General features: G+C 47.6%; 2 protein-coding genes across 5 annotated transcripts; both read left to right on the top strand.

Annotated features, from left to right (window-relative positions):
* The first annotated feature begins 235 nt into the window (after window positions 1–235).
* LOC118828932 (dual specificity phosphatase DUPD1-like) lies at window positions 236–1,633 on the top strand. Its single transcript, XM_036735826.1, has 3 exons — window positions 236–375; window positions 816–1,036; window positions 1,395–1,633. Exons 1-3 carry the CDS (start codon window positions 254–256, stop codon window positions 1,631–1,633), a joined length of 582 nt encoding a protein of 193 aa, XP_036591721.1. The 5' UTR covers window positions 236–253.
* A 1,368-nt stretch (window positions 1,634–3,001) lies between these two features.
* LOC118828930 (dual specificity protein phosphatase 13-like) lies at window positions 3,002–17,075 on the top strand. Of its 4 annotated transcripts, none has more exons than XM_036735821.1 (4): window positions 3,002–3,051; window positions 9,442–9,675; window positions 10,850–11,067; window positions 16,611–17,075. In XM_036735821.1, the coding sequence occupies exons 2-4, from the start codon at window positions 9,461–9,463 to the stop codon at window positions 16,811–16,813; spliced, it is 636 nt and encodes a 211-aa protein (XP_036591716.1). In that variant the 5' UTR covers window positions 3,002–3,051; window positions 9,442–9,460; the 3' UTR covers window positions 16,814–17,075. The 4 variants fall into 4 exon arrangements, with proteins under 4 accessions (XP_036591716.1, XP_036591720.1, XP_036591719.1 ...); XM_036735825.1 differs by having other exon boundaries at window positions 3,023–3,051; window positions 9,487–9,675; XM_036735824.1 differs by lacking the exon at window positions 3,002–3,051 and adding an exon at window positions 5,679–5,757 and having other exon boundaries at window positions 9,487–9,675.
* The last annotated feature ends 547 nt before the right edge of the window (window positions 17,076–17,622 follow it).

Raw genomic sequence — 17,622 nt, 5'->3', positions numbered from 1 at the left:
CAGAGATGAGAACTTCAAGAAGGGTACTCAGGCTGTCCTCCCAATATCCCTCCCCACCACCCCGCACCACTCACACTCTCATGTAAGTAGGCTAGTGTTTCCCTAAGGAAAGCAGGAACCCCAACAACCTTTTCTCTTGTCTCTAGCTCCTCTGCACTTTATTTCCTTCCTACCCCCGCCATCTTATGTCAAGGTTCCTTTGGACTCCACCCTGACTAGAACACTCCTCACTGGGGGTCAGGCAGGTGGGAAGATGTTTCACAACATCAGAGATAAGACACCAGAGGTAGATGACCTGCAGAGACTCCTCTGGACTCAAAGGGGACCCGGGAACCACATGGATGAAGTCTGGCCTAACATCTACGTGGGAGATTTGTAAGATATCTCTACCATTGTCCCTCCTCTGATTTCCTATCTTTTCTCAAATCATTCATTCTAAGATCCAAACTGGGGATCAAATCCCAGATCTGGGGCTGTCCCTGAAAAGGCCATGGGAGAGGGAATATTAAACTAGCTGTCTCCACCCCATCCTGATCGCTAGGGAATGAGCCATGGGGCTGAAGAAGTAGGGCTGGATTGTTGGGGTTGGGGCTGGAATTAGGTTCTGGGTTAGAGTTGAGATATTGAGGCTTGGGAAGTATGTTTTAGGGTTTTGATTATGATTAGGTGGTTTCAGTTTTGGATGTGGGATAGGATAAGAATAGGGTTGGGGATTGTTGAAGTTGAGGCTGGGTCAGGATCCCAGTTATTGGATGCTCACTGCCATCTGACCCCATAGCAACTTCATGTCTCTCGGACTTCCTTCCCCACCATAGATGGGCTGCCAGGGATCTCAAAATGTTGCAAAGCCAAGGAATCACTCATATCCTCAACGCTGCCCACGTGGGGTCGGGTATGTCTACAGGACCCAGTTACTATTGTCACTTACCTGTGACCTACCATGGGATACAGGCTTTTGATGACCCTGCCTTTGACCTCAGTGTCTTTTTCCATGAGGCAGCAAACTTCATCCAGGGAGCACTGGAGACCTCAGAAGGTAAGAGGGCAGGCTAGGGGGAGGCACTTTTTCCTTTGCCCAAGCCAGGTAAACATTGCCCCCGCCTCCATTCTGAGGATCTTGCAAAGATGATCCAGAGCAGGAGTCAGTCTAGACTTCTAGGACCCTAGAGCCTGGGGTTTGAGACCCATAACCACCCCAGATTTTCTGTTACATTGGGCTGCATGTTCCAGCCTATAAAATGGATCAGGGACTCCTCTTCCTTGTCCTTCCCTTTATACCCACTTGAGGCTGTTCTCAATTCCCCATCTTCATGGCTTGGTTTATTAAATTTGGTATCAAGAAAACCTGAGTTCAAATCCAGCCTCTAAATCTCTGATGCTCTGATTCTTCCCAGGGAAGGTGCTTGTTCACTGTGCCATGGGGCTTAGCCGCTCTGCTACCCTGGTACTTGCCTTCCTAATGCTCCGGAAGCAGTTGACTCTGGTGGAAGCCCTGAGGACAGTAAGTGTCCATCGAAACATCTGCCCCAATCGGGGGTTCCTCTCCCAGCTGCGTGACCTGGACCTCCAACTTAGCCAGGAACAGCATAAAGGCAGTGGGGAGAAGCTGATGCTGCCCACCCCTCTCCACTGAAAATAAAATGGTCATTTTTTTAAACCAAAGTTTTACTGGTATTTTACTAGGCTCAAAGGCTCTGCCAATGGGGTTATCCTCCCTTAAGAATGGATTGGAAGGGTGCAGATCTGAAAGCTACGACTTTGTCCTCAATTAGAACTGTGCTCATGTGTGCCTGTGAAGGCTGGGGTTTGCAGGGATCAAGATGGCAGAGGGACACTGTGAGGTGGAATAGGAGAACTTTGCCAAGGTTCGCCGGAGATTTTCCAAAGGTCCCAATGGGTTGGAGATGTGAAGACCTCTGAGCAGGTTCTGGTCACAAACTGATTTTCTGCTTAGGGTCCAGAAAATATACAGTAGTCATTCCTCTATATAACCCTTCCCAAAAGCCACTTCTCTGAACTCTAGGCTGCTAACAGTGGCCCATCCTCCACCTGGATAGAATTATGGGTCATAGCTTCTTACAGAAGGGACATCTAGCTTCTGCAAAGCATAGGCCAAGGAGCTGGACTTCATTCCTGGCAAAATCCTCCCAGGCTCCTTGCGATTCTGCCCTGTGGCCTGGCATCCTGGGGATGAATTCAGTCAACTCTGTGAAGAGAGAAGGCATAATAAGCATTTATATAGCACCTACTATGTGCTAGGCACCATGCTTTACAAATACTATCTCATTTGAATAGCATTCGAGCTTCTCTCTATCCACCCCTTTTTTAGCTTTGCTCCCTCCCCATCTTTCTTCCTGATACCATCAAGGGCAGTAGGGGCAGGGGAAAGGAGAGGAGGTATAATAGTTCAGGAAGGGAAGGGACATCTAGGTGGCCAAGAACAGGTGGCCTGATGGTGAGCCCAGTTTCTTTTCCTTTCTCCATCATACCTCCATGCCCTAAGTAGGACAAGACCATAATCATGAGCCTTCTTCCATTTTGCTTTCTGCCCTCTATTTCTACATAATAATAAAGGCTTGAAAAAATACCCACAGATTTTTAAATCCCCTTGGCCAGGGAATAGTTGCTTACAGCCTTCTCCTGCTATTCCTCCCACCCTCAGCTCCCAACAATCATTGACACATACCATATATATAGCCGAGGCTGTGGCTGGACTAGTTGTATCCTCAGCATGCAGAGTTCTGATGATGGGTCAGAGGGGGTGGAGGCAGGTGTCGGGTGCCAGGTTTACCAGACTGGGCTCAGTCTCATGCCCTTGCTGTGCCATCGTCTCGGCACCTTCCCCTCCTGAGAACGAAGGGGACTGATGGCCCTGGGTAGGGTGGGTAGTAAGAAGAGGAGGGCGGAAGGGGGGAAGCAGATCATGGTTTATAATTAAACACAAATCCAAAATAGAAGCAGGCTCAACAGAGCAGAGACAGGCAGCTGGGAACCTGCCTATTGGGAGACTATATAGCCAGAGGCTGGAACCAGGCTAGGCCCCCTCCACAGGTGAGTGCCGCCCCCTCCTCAGCCCGTTCTAGGCGTGCCTCGAGGGACACAGCCTCTTGGTGGCATGTGCTTGGGGGTGGTATGGGCACACACCGGTCATGGTGGTTGGGTGTGTGGGGAGAGTTAGAGCCACCTGATCCACACAGATAGATAAACAGATAGGAGTCAGAGACAGACGAAAACTGACAGTCAAGAGAGATATACAGAATTGCAACAGTGTGACCCTCCTCTTCTCAGCACAGATGAGACAACCCTGAGCTGAATAAGAGGTTGGGAAAGGAATGATGAATTACAACTGACAGGTAACCTGATAGTGTGGTGTAGTGGTTAGGGAGCCAGCATGGTGTAGGGGAAAGCATGTTAGGTCTGTAGTCCGAGGTAGTGGGTTCAAATCCCAAGTCTGCCACTTACTGCCTTTAAATTATTTAGATTCTCTGGGCCTCAGTTTCTTTATCCATGAAGTAGGGAGAGGCATTCGTAGGATATCCGCCAGAGAACTAATCTTAAAGCCAGGACAAGTTCAAGTCCTTGGCCATGTGACCCTGGACAAGTCACTTAAACTTTTCCTGTGCCAGGTGACTCCCTAAGACTTTTGAGTTGTTGAAGAGTTTTCTCACTTGAGAGTTCCCAAGAGAGTTCCCACCAGCCCAGTGCCCATTCCCCTCCTTCACCCAAAATCAAGAGATGAGACCAGACCACTAAGGTCCCTTCCACTTCTGAACCTACAATCTTCTAAGTGTGGGATGTGGAATAGGAAAGACAGGACTTAGAATAAGCAAGTGACCCTGGGTGAGTCACTTACCTCCCCTGAGTCTCAATGTCCAAAGTTAAGAATGGGCTCCTCTGTTCTCAGATTTTTAGGGGCCTGGGGAGGGAGGGAGGGAAGAATCCAGCTTCTCAGATGAAAGATGGAGAGAGGTAATGGGATTGAGGGGAACAGAAAGGAAAGGGCCTTCCAGCTGCCTAGGAGGGGCTGAGCCTGGATGGAGGGCAGCATTTATTTCCACCTGTGACAGAGAAGGTTGTAAGAGATCTCACAATTTCACTTTCTTCTATGTCAGGGGTTCTTAACCCTCTGTATGTGCGTGTTTCCTGGACTGCTTTGGCAGGGTCTGATAAAGCCTGTAGACTCCTCAGAATGTTTTTAAATGCAGAAAATAAAATACATAGGATTATAATACTTATGCATAGGATTAAAATGAATAGGATTAAATACTTATCAAACTATTAAAAAAAAAAACAAAACAAGTTCACTGACCTCAGGTTAAGAACCTCAGAATAAATTTTCTCTTTCGAAGCTCTCTATAATTTTATACCTTCCCTGGGCTAGACTAGATTATTTCCTATAAGCACAAATCCTGATCCTCCAACTTCTCAAACCAAAAAATCCCAAGGGAAATGACTTGGATCAGGTCTTAAGATAAGTCAGAGTCTAGGGGCAGGCAGAAAGCACCCCAGAGCAGCCAGCAACCAATGTCTGCCTGCCTCTATACTTGATTGCCCCTGGACATCCTCATGTCAACAGGGTGGAGGGGGTGAGTGGGTGGGGTGGGGGGAGTATCCCTTGGAAGAATAAGGAATCCCCTGATAACCTCATCCCTTCTCCAACTCCACCTCTGCCCCCCCTCCCCCTCCCTGGCCCCCAACCCTGGTCAAGGTGGTCCCTGGGAAGGAGATCCTTGATATGGAGTTGAACGGAACCTTAGAGGTCAGAATTAGGGATCTTGAACAAGAAAGGACGCCAGTAGCCCCCCTACTCCAACCCCCTCATATTACAGACGCTGAAACCGAGGCAGCAAAAATCAGAGACCAATGAATCCAGGTCCTCTGGGCTAGGTTAAAATGATTTCTCTAGTGAGAAATGAGGAGAGACTCCAAAGCCGCCCAGGATCTCCCAGTTCAATAATCCTTCCTTCAGGGAAAGGTGCTAAGTTGTTGGTTGAAGTGAGGGCCACAAGGGAAGGAAGATTGTAGACTGTTGTATTGCTAATAGGTCTTCTTGGTTCTGAGCTATTGTGGTTTCTTATCTACCTTCCATGCAGTCAGGCTGCAGAGCGTGGGCTTGGCCACGGGAGGGTAGTCTTACCCTATGTTTGATTCTGGGAGGCCAGAGAAAGGGACGGCAAAGGAAGAGCTGGGTGGGACCAGGTTTCTCCATCAGAGCTGTAGCTGGGAGACAGTGTCTGGATTCAGGGGACTTCCTGGAAGCAGCCCCCAGCCTCAACCTGGTCAAAATCAAGGCTGAAAGAGCCCTGGGACAACCAAGCCTGGCCAATTGGCGGGCCCAGACCCTGGTTACCTCCTGTTGCTGGTGGTTTGTTGTTGGCACCCGCTATAACCTCCTTTCTTTCCTGCCAACACCCCTTCTCCGGGGCCCCTTTAAATGACATCATATGAAGCCGCTTACTCTGCGGTCTGTCCTGGGCTGGCTGATGAGTACATCGGTGCCTTGAGACGGCTTGATGAAGCTGCAGCGATTGCACGAGGCGCCCCTCTTCTGGGCAGGGATAGCTCAGGGGCCTCTCTCCTGCTTCCCCCCTCCCCCTCCCCCCAGAGGCTTCCAGGTCGACCAGCTGGAATTCTAGACGCTTCACAGCATTTGTGTTCTCAGATGGAACCTCAGCCCCCTGTTCCGATCCTGCTGTTGAGTCCAGCACTGCCCTGGCCCCCAGAGCCTCCAGACTCAAGCCCTAGACCATGCTCTAGGTAGGTGGGGTTATATATAGGTAAGAAGCCCATTATTGGGGAAGGGTTGGATGACCAGGATCAGGCAGTCCTTCTGTGGGCTTGAGCTTAGTCCTAATTGTAGCCTGTGAAGTCTGCAGAACTCCACAGCCAGGGTTTCCTGGGAGTTCAACTCTCCGGGTCAACTGGCTGTGGAAGTTGGGACAAGTCATTCAGGTTCTATAGGTTTCTCTTCACCCCTGCTGCCAGTTTTTAAGCTGAGATTGTAGGCCTTTATCGCACCAAGAGGAAGAAGGTTTCCTTTTATGTTGTCCCATACCTAAATACCCTGAATAGCGGGGTGGTGTGAGAAAGAAGGCACCGCCTCCATCCCACATGGCCTAGTCATGGTTTATAGGTGTGCAGGTATGCAGGAAAGTCAAAGCCAGAGGGACACCAGACCCTGATGTATATGACCCCACAGCTTTATAAGCTCCAACTTCCCAGGGATTTCCTCATATAGCTGGCTATCCAGATAACCCACCTTTCTGGACAAGACACAGACGGTGTCTCCATTTCTGTGCCCACTAGGGCCCTGGAAACACTCTCTGTCACCCCAAAATAATGGTTCTGGATACAGTTCTGGAATGTAAAGGAGGAGAGGAGGAAAGTTAAGGCTGTGTCTAAGCTTTCCTTGATCAGATGAGAAGGTTCACTGCTATCAGAGGTGAGGGTCTCAATGGGGAATTGAGGGATGGGGGGTTTATGACAGTTTTCACCAGGAGTCCCAGGGGCAGTGTCAGCAAAGAACTCCCAATGCTGAGAAAGGGACCTGGAGAGTCCTGTGGTTATATCGGCCACACTCTTGGGTAGAGCCCAGTTGGCAGACAGAGAATAGTATAGGACATTATCGTCCCTGCTCCAGGTAGAAGTCACTCCAGTTCCTAGCTGCTTCAGCCTCATGTGAGTGTCTCAAGAATATTACTGGTCCCCAAGCTTACCTGGGAAAATTGTGAGAAGGACTTGGATTCCCTCGCCTATCCCCTACACCCAGGGCCAGGTGCCCCTTGGGCCTAGAGACATACATGCAAGTACTGTATCCACTATGTACTATGAAAAGAAGCCCAGGAGACAGCAAGCCTTCCGTGTTTACTGAACTCTTCCGGCCTGGCTTATTTCCAACATGAGGTGGTGGACCTGGCCCAGGTAAAATTGGTTCTTGTTAAAATTGTGACATCACATCATTTTCTTTTAGACACCTTTCATTCAACTTGCACCCTATTCCCTGCGTCTTGTCCAACTCATCAGCTAGTCATCATAAAGGCTTTGAACAATGGTATCGCCCCTCTCCCAGGCAGCTGGGCAAAGCCTAGTACACATTCCTACGAATAACAAATTACATACGCCCTTCATTTCTGAATTGTTCCTCGAACTCAATTTCTGTTTATTTCCTAATCAGGGGAGGTAACAGTCCAATAATCAGAACAAGAGCCCTGGCATAAAAGTTACAAAGGAGGGTTATAGCTCGCTTTCCTTTTTAAATAAAAAAAATACTTGGAAGTTCAGTTAATGGAGGATGGTATATATTCAACTGTAATAATAATAACAAAAAAATCATAGAATTACAGAATTTTCAAGAGGGAAGGGTCACATGTTTAACCCCGATCCCCAGGATGCTGTGGGTCATGTTCAGCCACTGAAAAGAAGGAATAACAATACAGCCTCCAAGCTAGGCCATTCCACTCTGACCCTCAGGGCATTTGGGAGAAGGAAGTTGGTTGGGGCAGGGGGCCTGAGGCCTCTTCTTACTTCCAGATTCCTGGTCCCTTTTTGCTGAGGAAAGAGAGCTGGGTTTTGCTGGGGAGTCCATTAGGGGAAAAATCATCTGTTCAATTCAGTTCAGCACCTACTATGTGCCAGGCTCTGGGCAATCCAAAGACAAAAATGATGTTGTCCCTTGCCACCATTGCACTCTGCTACACACGAGTAGGACTCTGGAACAATCATGTCCAGGGAGGGTTGGCTTGACCTGTTTAGGCCCCAGACAAGTATGTGTCTTAAGTTCTGTAGCCAATGGGACACAGTACTGAGCCCCGGGGTGGCTTGATAGGCAACAAGGTACTAGTCTAGGAGAAGAAAGAATGGAGATCTAGCTTCCCTTGAAACGCAAGGGGCAAGGGATGACATAAACCCTTCAGCGGTCACTTGTCTCTTCTGTCTCATGGCTAAGCTCAGGCAAAAAGGCTGGGGAGGTGTCCCTTAGTCCTTGTGGTCCTACCAGAATGGCCTCTACCTGCCACCCAGGTAAGGCAGAGGTGAGGGAAAGGAAGATGGTGTGGAATTACAGAATGGGAGGAAATTTTAAAGATCGCCTAGTCCAACCCCATTGTACTCAGAGCCCCGTTCAATTAACTAAACTCCCACAACCCATTCATTTTGGGGACATGAAAGCTGAGGCCCAGAAAAATGAAATACTTGCCTAAGGGAACACAGCTATGGAGCTGAACTCTAATCCAGACCCCATGTGACATGGAGCAAAGGTCTTTTTCTCTCTAGCCCTGAGATTCCTCCTATAAAATGAGGGGCTTAGAGGTGATGACCTGTATTATGAAGGCAGAATTTATGATTTCAAAGAGAATCATATATATGCCTGAAAGGTTTGGAACCGCAGTATATAAGGAATTCTCTAGGTAGGAGGCAGAAGAACTAAATCATGTATTTAAACTCCACAGTAACAGACCCACAAAAGATCAAAAGTTTCCAGGCCCAATAAGTCCGCCTCACAAGAGTAACCAGGAGGCCGCAGAGAAGCATGATGGTATAAAGCAAAATCGTATACATGCTTCCCCTTTATGGTAAGAAGATTACCCGCTGGCCTCAAGTCCTTGCTCAGCACTCCTCGCTCCACATGTGGGTTAGCTCTGCTACCGGCAGCTCCTGCGTCAGCTACGGCTGTAGGCCACGCCTGAATGACCAGGGCCGATTGGTTCTTGAGTTGGCCCCTTCCCCTAGGTTAACACCTAATAGGGCATGGCTCTAGAGTCAACACCTCCCCTCAGCCAGCCCCATGACTCATCACACAGGAAGTTCTCTGCTCCCAGGCATGGTCTCTGGGCTTCCTGCCCCGGAAGAGGTGCAGCAGGTCCAGCACCCAGCAAGGCCCAATGAGATAAACTGAGTCACCCAAAGAAAACAAAGGCCATTCTGGTCACATGACCTCAATCACCTCCTCCTCATCCCGGAGCTCCTGGGATATGATGATCTTCTGATTCTCAGTCAGAACTGTTTCCCTTGGACCATGCTGTAGAAGCCACCTGTAGGTCACAAGCAGCTCCTTGTTGGGCTGCCTGAGGGGATGGGGATGCAGAGTAGCACAGGAAGGGCAGTTGGACCAATGCTCCAATGGGAGATCCCTATCCTTGCCTATGCAACGGACATGTTCTCCCCTGACTTTGGCCTTCTAGGCTCCCTCCTTTCCATAGTTCCCAAAGCCATCTCCTCCTTCCCCTCCCATAGTTGATTATATGAGAGAACAAGTTTCCCTCCTACCCCTCATCCCTTCACTGCTAAGAGAGACAGATGTCTTTCACTCCCTCTATAAAAAAAAATTAAAAACAAAAAACCAGGTATCTTTCCTCTTAGTGATGGGAGAAACAGACCTTCCTGGATTCTGGGACTCACTCCTCCTCCACCCCTTCCCTCCAACTTCCCTCCTCCCTCCCCCAGGGCCCGCACAAGGACAGCAATGGGATGCCCTCCCCTGTTTTCCAGGATGGATTCACTGCAGAGACAGGACCTGCGGAGGCCCAAGATCCATGGGGCAGCCCGAGTTAGCACCCAGAACCTTGTCCCCTACCAGACACCCACCTTGGCCTACCTGCAGCGCCTGCTGTGGATTCGAAGGGCCTCCTCGATGAGCCACATCAATGAGGTCTGGCCTAACCTCTACCTGGGAGACGCGTAAGCCCACCTTCCCCAACTTAACAGCAATGGGAGGGGGATGCACACCTGAGGGAACAGTGATGGGCATGGGTCTTCTTAGGAGTGATTTCTTCCTGAGGAATAGTTGAAAGGCTCAACTCCTAGGCATCTCTCCCTGGTAGGAAAGGGAATAACAAGGGAAAGTACCCAATAGGGCAAAGTAGAGGAGGTAGCTCCCCAAGTTCTTTCTACCTTAAAACCTCAGCACATCTCTCTTCTTGGGATAGAGGGCCCCAGCTTTGGAAAGAGCCATTTGGGTGAATTCTCCAGGCTGGTTCACCCTGACATTCTGCTGCCTTTGGGCCGGGTTCTCAGTGCAGGGTTGGTCTGAATCCAGAGAACTCCATTGATGCCTAGGCACAGGGGCCAGAGAAATGACTCAAATTAGGTGCTGGAGATGACAAAGACAAAAATGACATAATTCTTACACTCCAATGGTTTCCATTCTACTATTCACCTTAGTGTAATAGAGAGCAAGCCTTGGAGCCAGGAAGACCCTGGGCAAGTCACTTAATCTCTGCAACCTTTTAAGACAGAGAGAAGGGGATAATCTGCATAGTTAGGACTTTCCTTATCTTCTACCAATGAAATCACAGATTTAGTCCCCATCCCACTTTATAGATGGTGAAACTGAGGCTCAGAGCAGTTAACTGATTTCCTTAGAGGTAGCTAGGGGGATAGAGGATAGTGGATAGAGGCTAGATCTGAGTTCAGATCCAGCCTCAGACACATACTAGCTGTGTGGCCCTGGGCAAGTCACTTAACTCTGCTTGCCTCAATTTCCTCCACTGTAAAATGGGGGTTCATAATAGTCCCTAGCTTCCAGCATTAGTGGAAGGATCAAATGAGATAATATTTGTAAAGTGCTTAGTACAACATCTAGCTCATAGCAGGGACTTAATTAAAAATACTTGTTCTCTTCCCTTCTTCATCCATGGTCACACAGCCAGCGACTGCTTAGAGCCAGGCTAAAAGCACAGATCTTCTGTGCATGAGCTCCCCTATGATAGTACCCTGTCCTCTGCCCCCGACTCTGAGGAGGACTCAGCTCCTCTGCCACCCTGCCAAGTCACCTCACCCTGAGTTGCTCATTGGTCTCCCTGCCCACAGCAGCAGCAGCATTCCATGCCTTTCCTTCCTTATTCACTTCCAGGTATGCAGCGCGGGATAAGAGTAAGCTGTGCCAGCTGGGCATCACCCACATCGTGAATGTGGCTGCCGGCAGGTTCCACGTTGACACGGGCTCCAAATTCTACCGAGGGATGCCTGTGGAATATTACGGGATTGAGGCTGATGACAATCCCTTCTTTGACCTCAGCATTTACTTCCTGCCTGCAGCGAGATACATAAGAACTGCTCTCAGCAATCAAGGTGAACCTTCTCCTCTTCATCGTCCTCCTTCTCCTCTTCCTTCTCCTCCTCTTTCTCTTCTTCCTTTTCTTCTTTCTCCTCCTCTTCCTCCTCTTATTTCTCTTCCTTCTCCTTTCTCTTTTTTCTCTTCCCCTCTTCTTCCTCTTCTTTCTTCTCCTCCTCTTCCTCCTTCTCCTCCTCCTCTTCCTTCTCCTTTTCTTTCTTCTCCTTCTCTCTTCTTCTTCCTCCTCTCCCTTCTCTTCCTCCTCTTCTTTCTCTTCTTCCTCTTCTTTCTTCTCCTCTTCCTTCTCCTCCTCCTCTTTCTCTTCCTTCTCCTCTTCCTTCCCCTTTCTCCTCTTCCTTCTCCTTCTTCTCTTTCTCCTTTTCTTCCTCCTCTTCTTCTTCTTCCTTCTCCTTTTCCTCTTCCTTCTTCTCTTCCTTCTCTTCCTCCTCTTCTTCCTCCTCTTCCTTCTCTTTCTCCTTTTTTTCCTCTTCCTTCTCTTCCTCCTCCTCCTCTTCCTTCTCTTTCTCCTTTTACCTCTCTCCCTTCTCCTTTTTCTTCTTTTCCTTATCCTTTTCTTCCTCCTTTTCCTTCTCTTCCTCCTCTTCTTTCTCTTCCTTATCCTTCTCCTCTTCCTTCTTTTCCTCCTACTCTTCTTTCTCCTCTTCTGTCTCCTCCTCCTCTTCCTTTTATTCCTTCTCTTCTTTCATCTCCTCCTTCTCTTCCTTTTCCTCTTCTTCCTTTTCCTTTTCTGGTAGTGGTGTTATATTTGAGAGAGGGGTAGAAGAGATTGAGGGAGGAACCCAGGAGTCAAATAGGACAAGTAGCTCTACATTTCAAGAAGAGCCAGCTGGGCCCATGCTGAGAGGGCCAGGTAAGTGGGCGAAATTCTCAGGGGTTCCGGCCACCTTCCCCTCGCTTCTCCACTCCACCCCAGAAAAGCACAAATACTCAGTAATCTCCCATTTGGGAAGGATTAGAGAAAGGATTATAACTCAGAGCTGGAAGGGGCCTCAAGGTCATCTGGCCAAATCCCCTGCATGGACAGCTGAAGAAACCACAGCCCTGAGGGCTTCTGTGCCCTGCCCAGAGCCTCCAACTCCAAATCACTGTTTTTTCCATTGCCTCACGCTCCCTCTAGCTCCCAGAGTCATTGGCTCCAAGGTCGCATAACTATGATCATATATTCAGAGCTGGCAGAGACCTTGGAGACCATGCAATCCAATCCCACTCGTTTTACAGATGAGGAAACTGAGGACATTAAGTGACTTACCCAAGGTCACACAGGTAGTGTCAGAGATGGGATTTGAACCCAGGTTTTCTGACTCCAAAGCCAAAGCTCTTTCCACTGTGCCACTCTTGGTAAGTAAATTTCCTCCACCAGTGCAAATCAAGGCCTGTGTTACAATTTACAGTCTGAAATAGTTGCTTGGGGCACTGGGAAGTTAAATGATTTTGCCCAGAGTCTCACAACCAGGATGTGTCAGAGGCGAGACGTCTTCCTGACTCTGAGTCTGGAGATTTACCCATTATACTATGCTCCCTAGTGGGTAATAAAGAATTATTATTCCTATTTTTCAGATCAGGAAACTGAGACTCCCTTGAGTGAGAGGTAAAAATGACCTTCCCTTGGAAGGATTTTTAGCAGTACTTTTCTCTTCCCCAGATATATTCATATCACTGAGGTGAAATCTGTATTTAGGAGGTATTTAATCAGGAAATAAGGGAGCAAGCATTCCTCAAGGAGTTCTACTCTACTCCTCATCTCCTCATCCCTGCCCAGTTGGAACAGGTGACAGTGGCATGGTCCCCAGAAGCATTGTCTAGAGCCTTCACTAGGGTCACTGAGTCACTGAGAGAAAACCCAAGGCTAGCCTGAAAAGGCCATAGTACAAGTTATCTGGTCCTCATACCTAGACAATGATTGGATTTCCTGAGAAATCTCTGGGGGAAAGCTTGATCAACAACTGGGGTACCAGATGATGGGCCCAGGAATTGTCATGGGGAGGCAGCTCCTCTTAGAGGGGTCCAGGATCTCTTGGTCCCAGCAGGGCTTTGCCCAGATGGCAAGGCCATCCCTGCAAGGGACAAGGTTGGGAGACACGGACCTTGTATATCTCTCTGCAAACATCTGCACACAGGTGACCATCAAGTTATAATGAACATTGGGGCAGCTAGGGGGCACAGTGAGTAGAGTACAGGCCCTGGAGTCAGGAGGACCTGAGTTCAAATCCAGCCTCAGACATTTGACACACTTATTAGCTGTGTGACCTTGGGCAAGTCACTTAACCCCAATTATCCTGCCTTCCCCCCTCCAAAAAAAAAAAGTTAGGGCAAAATAATGGACATCAATGGTAACTCTGAAAGAGAGGAGGGTTCATTCACAAAAGGGCAACCCAAAGGTGAAAGGGGGGAGGAGCAATCCACTTCTGTAATGGAATATGGTATGGACTGAATATCTGTATTTGAATTTCAGGTTTTTGGTGTTGTTTTTATTTGGTTTTTTTTTTTTAATGCCAGTTATCCAAATGATCTTCCCTTGGAAGGATTTTTGTTTGTTTTTTTAATGCCAGTTATCCAGTCCAACTTCTTGGGAAACAGCAAGGAACAGTAGAAAAAGCACTGGATCAGCGTCAGAGGACATAAATTCAAATCCCACCTCTGACATTTACTATTTGTGAGACCTCGAATGCCTCACTTAACTTCTCAGGGTCTAAATTTCCTCATCTGTAGAGTAAGGACATTTGTCTAGATCAGGAGTGGGAAACCTTCAGTCTTGAGGCCACGTGTAGCCCTCTAGGTCCTCAAGTGCAGCCCTTTGATTGAATCCAAACTTCACAGAACAAATCCCCTTAATAAAAGGATTTGTTCTATAACACTTGGACTCAGTCAAAAGGCAGCACCCGAGGACCTAGAAGGCCACATGTGGCCTTGAGGCTGCAGCTTCCCCACCGCTGGTCTAGGTGACTTTTGAGGTGCCTTCTAGCACTAGATGTTAACTACTGGGGTCAGGACAGTTTGCCAGAAACTATGATATGATTCTCCTCCCCCTCCCCCCACACTTCCCCAATTACTGCATTGTCATGATAGAGGGGCTTGTGTAGCTCAATGAAACTATGAGCCATGCCATTCAGGGTTACCCAAGACAGACAAGAAGAGATAAGAAAATGTTCTTAAATGAGCAATGCAAAGAAATAGAAGAAAACAATAGAATGGGAAAGACAAGATCTCTTCAAGAAAATTAGAGACATCAAGGAAACATTTCATGCAAAAATGGGCGTGCTAAAAGACAAAGATGGTAGCGATTTAACAGAAGCAGAAAAGCTTAAGACAAGACCTTAACATTACCCATAACCACTAGGGTGTGGTTACTGATCTAGAGCCATACACCTTGGAGAGTGAAGTCAAGTGAGCCTTAGGAAGCATTGCTAACAGTAAGGCTAAGAGAGGTGATGAAATTCCAGCCCTGCTATTTAAAACCCTAAAAGCTGATGCTGTTCAAGTGCTGCCCTCAATACACCAGCAAATTTGGAAAACAACAGTGGTCACTGGATTGAAAAACTCAGTGGGCATCCTAATCCTAAAGAAGGGCAATGCCAAGGAATGTTTAAATTACTGAACAATTGTGCTTATTTCACATGCCAGCAAGGTTATACTTAAGACTCTGAAAGCTAAGCTTCAGCAATATGTGAACCGAGAATTACCAGAAGAGCAGGCTGGTTTTTGAAGAGGCAGAGGAACTAGAGACTAAGCTGTCAACATTCACTGGATTATGGAGAAAGCAAAGGAGTTCCAGAAAATAAAACATCTACTTCTGCTTCACTGACGACACTAAGATTTTGACTGTGTGGATCACAATAAAATGCGGTAAGTCCTCAAAGAGATGGGAGTGCCAGGTCATTTTACTTTTCTCCTGAGGAACCAGCACGCAGCTCAAGAAGCAGAGGTTAGAGCCCAACATGAACAACTGATTGGTTGAAGAACGACAAAGAACAACAAAGCTGTGTGTTATCACCTTTTTTATTTGACTTATATGCAGAGTACATCATGTGAAATGCCAGGCTGGATGAATCAAAAGCTGAAATTAAGGTTGCTGGGAGAAATATCAACCATCTCAGATATGCAGATGATACCACTGGGCAGAAAGTAAAGAGGAATTAAGAAGCCTCTCGATGAGGGTGAAAGAGGAGAGTATAAAAGCTAGCTTGAAGTTTAACGTCCCCAAACCCCTAAGATCTTGGCCGCTGGCCCTGTCACTTCCTGGCACATAGAGGGAGAAGAAATAGAAGTGTCAGATTTTATATTCTTGGGCTCAAAGATCACTGCAGATGGCCATTGCAGCCATAAAATTAAAAGACACTTGTTCCTTGGAAGAAAAGCTCTGGCAAACCTGAACAGTACACTAAGAAGCAGAGATATTTCCTCTCTGACAAAGGTCCATCGAGTCAAAGCGATGGTTTTTCCAGTAGCGATGTATAGCTGTGAGAGTTGGTCTGTAAGGAGAGCTGAGCACTGCAGAATCACACTTTCGAATTGTGGTGCTGAAGAAGACTTTTGAGAGTCCCTTGGACAGCGAGGAGATTAAATCAATATTTAAAGGAATGAATTCAGGCTATTCACTGGAAGGTCAAATACTGAAGCTGAAGCTGAAATCCTTTGCCCATATAATGAGAAGATGGGATTCGTTGGAAAAGACACTGATGTTGGGAAAGATTGAAGGGAAAAGGAAAAAGGGATGGCAGAGGATGAGATGGATAGATGGGGTCACAGAAATAATGAACATGAACTTGGACAGACTTCAGAGATAGAGGGGGTCTAAAGTGCTGTGGTCTATCGAGTCACAAAGAATTGGACACAACTGAACAACATGCTATGTTACTGATTCTTCGTCTTCCACCAGATAGATCCCATATTTGGACAAGAAGGGAACCTAGAGGTCGTCTTATCCAATTTGCCCATTTTGCCAATGAGGAAACTCCCTGGGTTGTGTGCTGCTGTCTGGTGGGAGGACCTTCCTCTCCTCCCCACCGCACCCCACCTCTGACCTCAGTGGATTTCATAATTCATTCTGCCCTAGGTTAAGTCTAGGTCCTGGAGCTGCCCATTCACATCTTGAGAGAATGATGCCTGCCCAGGAACCAATGAACTCAAAATTGGGGCAGACTTCCACTGCAACTCATTCTAGACAGAATTCTCTTCTCCTTAGCTTCCCACTGCTTGACCTTTGAAGTGTCGTGTATCATTGGGACTTTTCATAGTCATGCAGTTTAAATCAGTTTCTACTCCTTACTGGACACTGGTGTCTTTCCTTGGATTCTCTCTAAGAATCCTCCTGGACATGAAGAAGGCTCTACTTACAGTCCCTGACTGACATTAGGGGTTAGCATCCTTTAAATGGCAGTGCTGAGGAGCAAAGTTCCAGTTACCTGACTTAGTTAACATCTTTGCCTCTCATTTCTAGGGGACTTGGATGGGGCCATACCGACCAAGCATTCAACTCTATTAGTTCTCCTGTGGCTATGTCTTTTGTCTTGTCTAACTTGTCTTTTGTCTCTACCTGCAGGCCGCGTATTTGTGCACTGTGCCATGGGGGTCAGCCGGTCTGCCACGCTTGTCCTGGCATTCCTCATGATCTGTGAAAATATGACCCTGGTGGAGGCCATTCAGACGGTGCAGGCCCACCGAGACATTTGCCCCAACTCAGGTTTCCTCAGGCAGCTCCAGGTCCTAGACAGTCGGCTGGGGCGGGAGATGGGGAGGCTCTGACTGGGCAGGTAGCTGGGAATAGAGACCCGTTAGGGGCCTCCCCTTCCCACCTGCCTTGTGGAAGACTGGCAGTCCCCACTGTTTACAAAATGGACCCTGAGATGTAAATATCAAGCTTTGGGACATGAGGATGGCAGGGGTGGGAAAGGTTGAGAATTGATGTTTTAACAGGTGAATTTGCTCAACTTGTTTAAAAAAAAAAGATTCTTTATGCATAGAAGAGTTGGTCTCAATCTATAATAAAGAATTAATTCATCAGACCAAAAATAGACTCGTTCTTTGTGCTTCTAGGGCCTAATAAAACGTGTAAGAAAGGTCTCAAACTTCTCCCTTTCTCTTGGCTCCCCACCTCATCTTTATCGTCCTCACCTGAAGGCCTACATAAACTGACTCTAATTAACAGAATTTGGACCAGGCTTAGATTTCCAGTTTTTTGCCATCCTATTCATCACCAGCTCTTGCCACTTTTCTCTGCACAGCACTGCTTAGCTCCCTCCTTCCTTCTACATGGCCCTTGCTAAGTTCTTGGGTCACCTTTCACTTGAAGTCTCATAAACTCTTGCTATTGGCTCCCTGGCCCCAGCTACGGCTCTCTTTCCCTTCTCATATGCCCTTACCCCCTAACTTTGGTCATGGTTGGCAACCCATATCCACAGAGTCATTAACACAAGGACTCGAAGAGGGTTTGGGGCTTGAGTTGTTGTGAGAATAGTGGTACCATGAACAAAACTGGGGTTATCAGGTAGGGTTGAACCATTTTCTAATAAACGGTATTTTCCCCGAAGGAAAAGATTGGATCTACTCCTTTC

Source organism: Trichosurus vulpecula, chromosome 8 (assembly GCF_011100635.1).
Source record: "Trichosurus vulpecula isolate mTriVul1 chromosome 8, mTriVul1.pri, whole genome shotgun sequence".
NCBI lineage: Eukaryota > Metazoa > Chordata > Mammalia > Diprotodontia > Phalangeridae > Trichosurus > Trichosurus vulpecula.
Note: the sequence above shows the minus strand (reverse complement) of the source record. Positions and strands in the feature narration are given on the sequence as shown.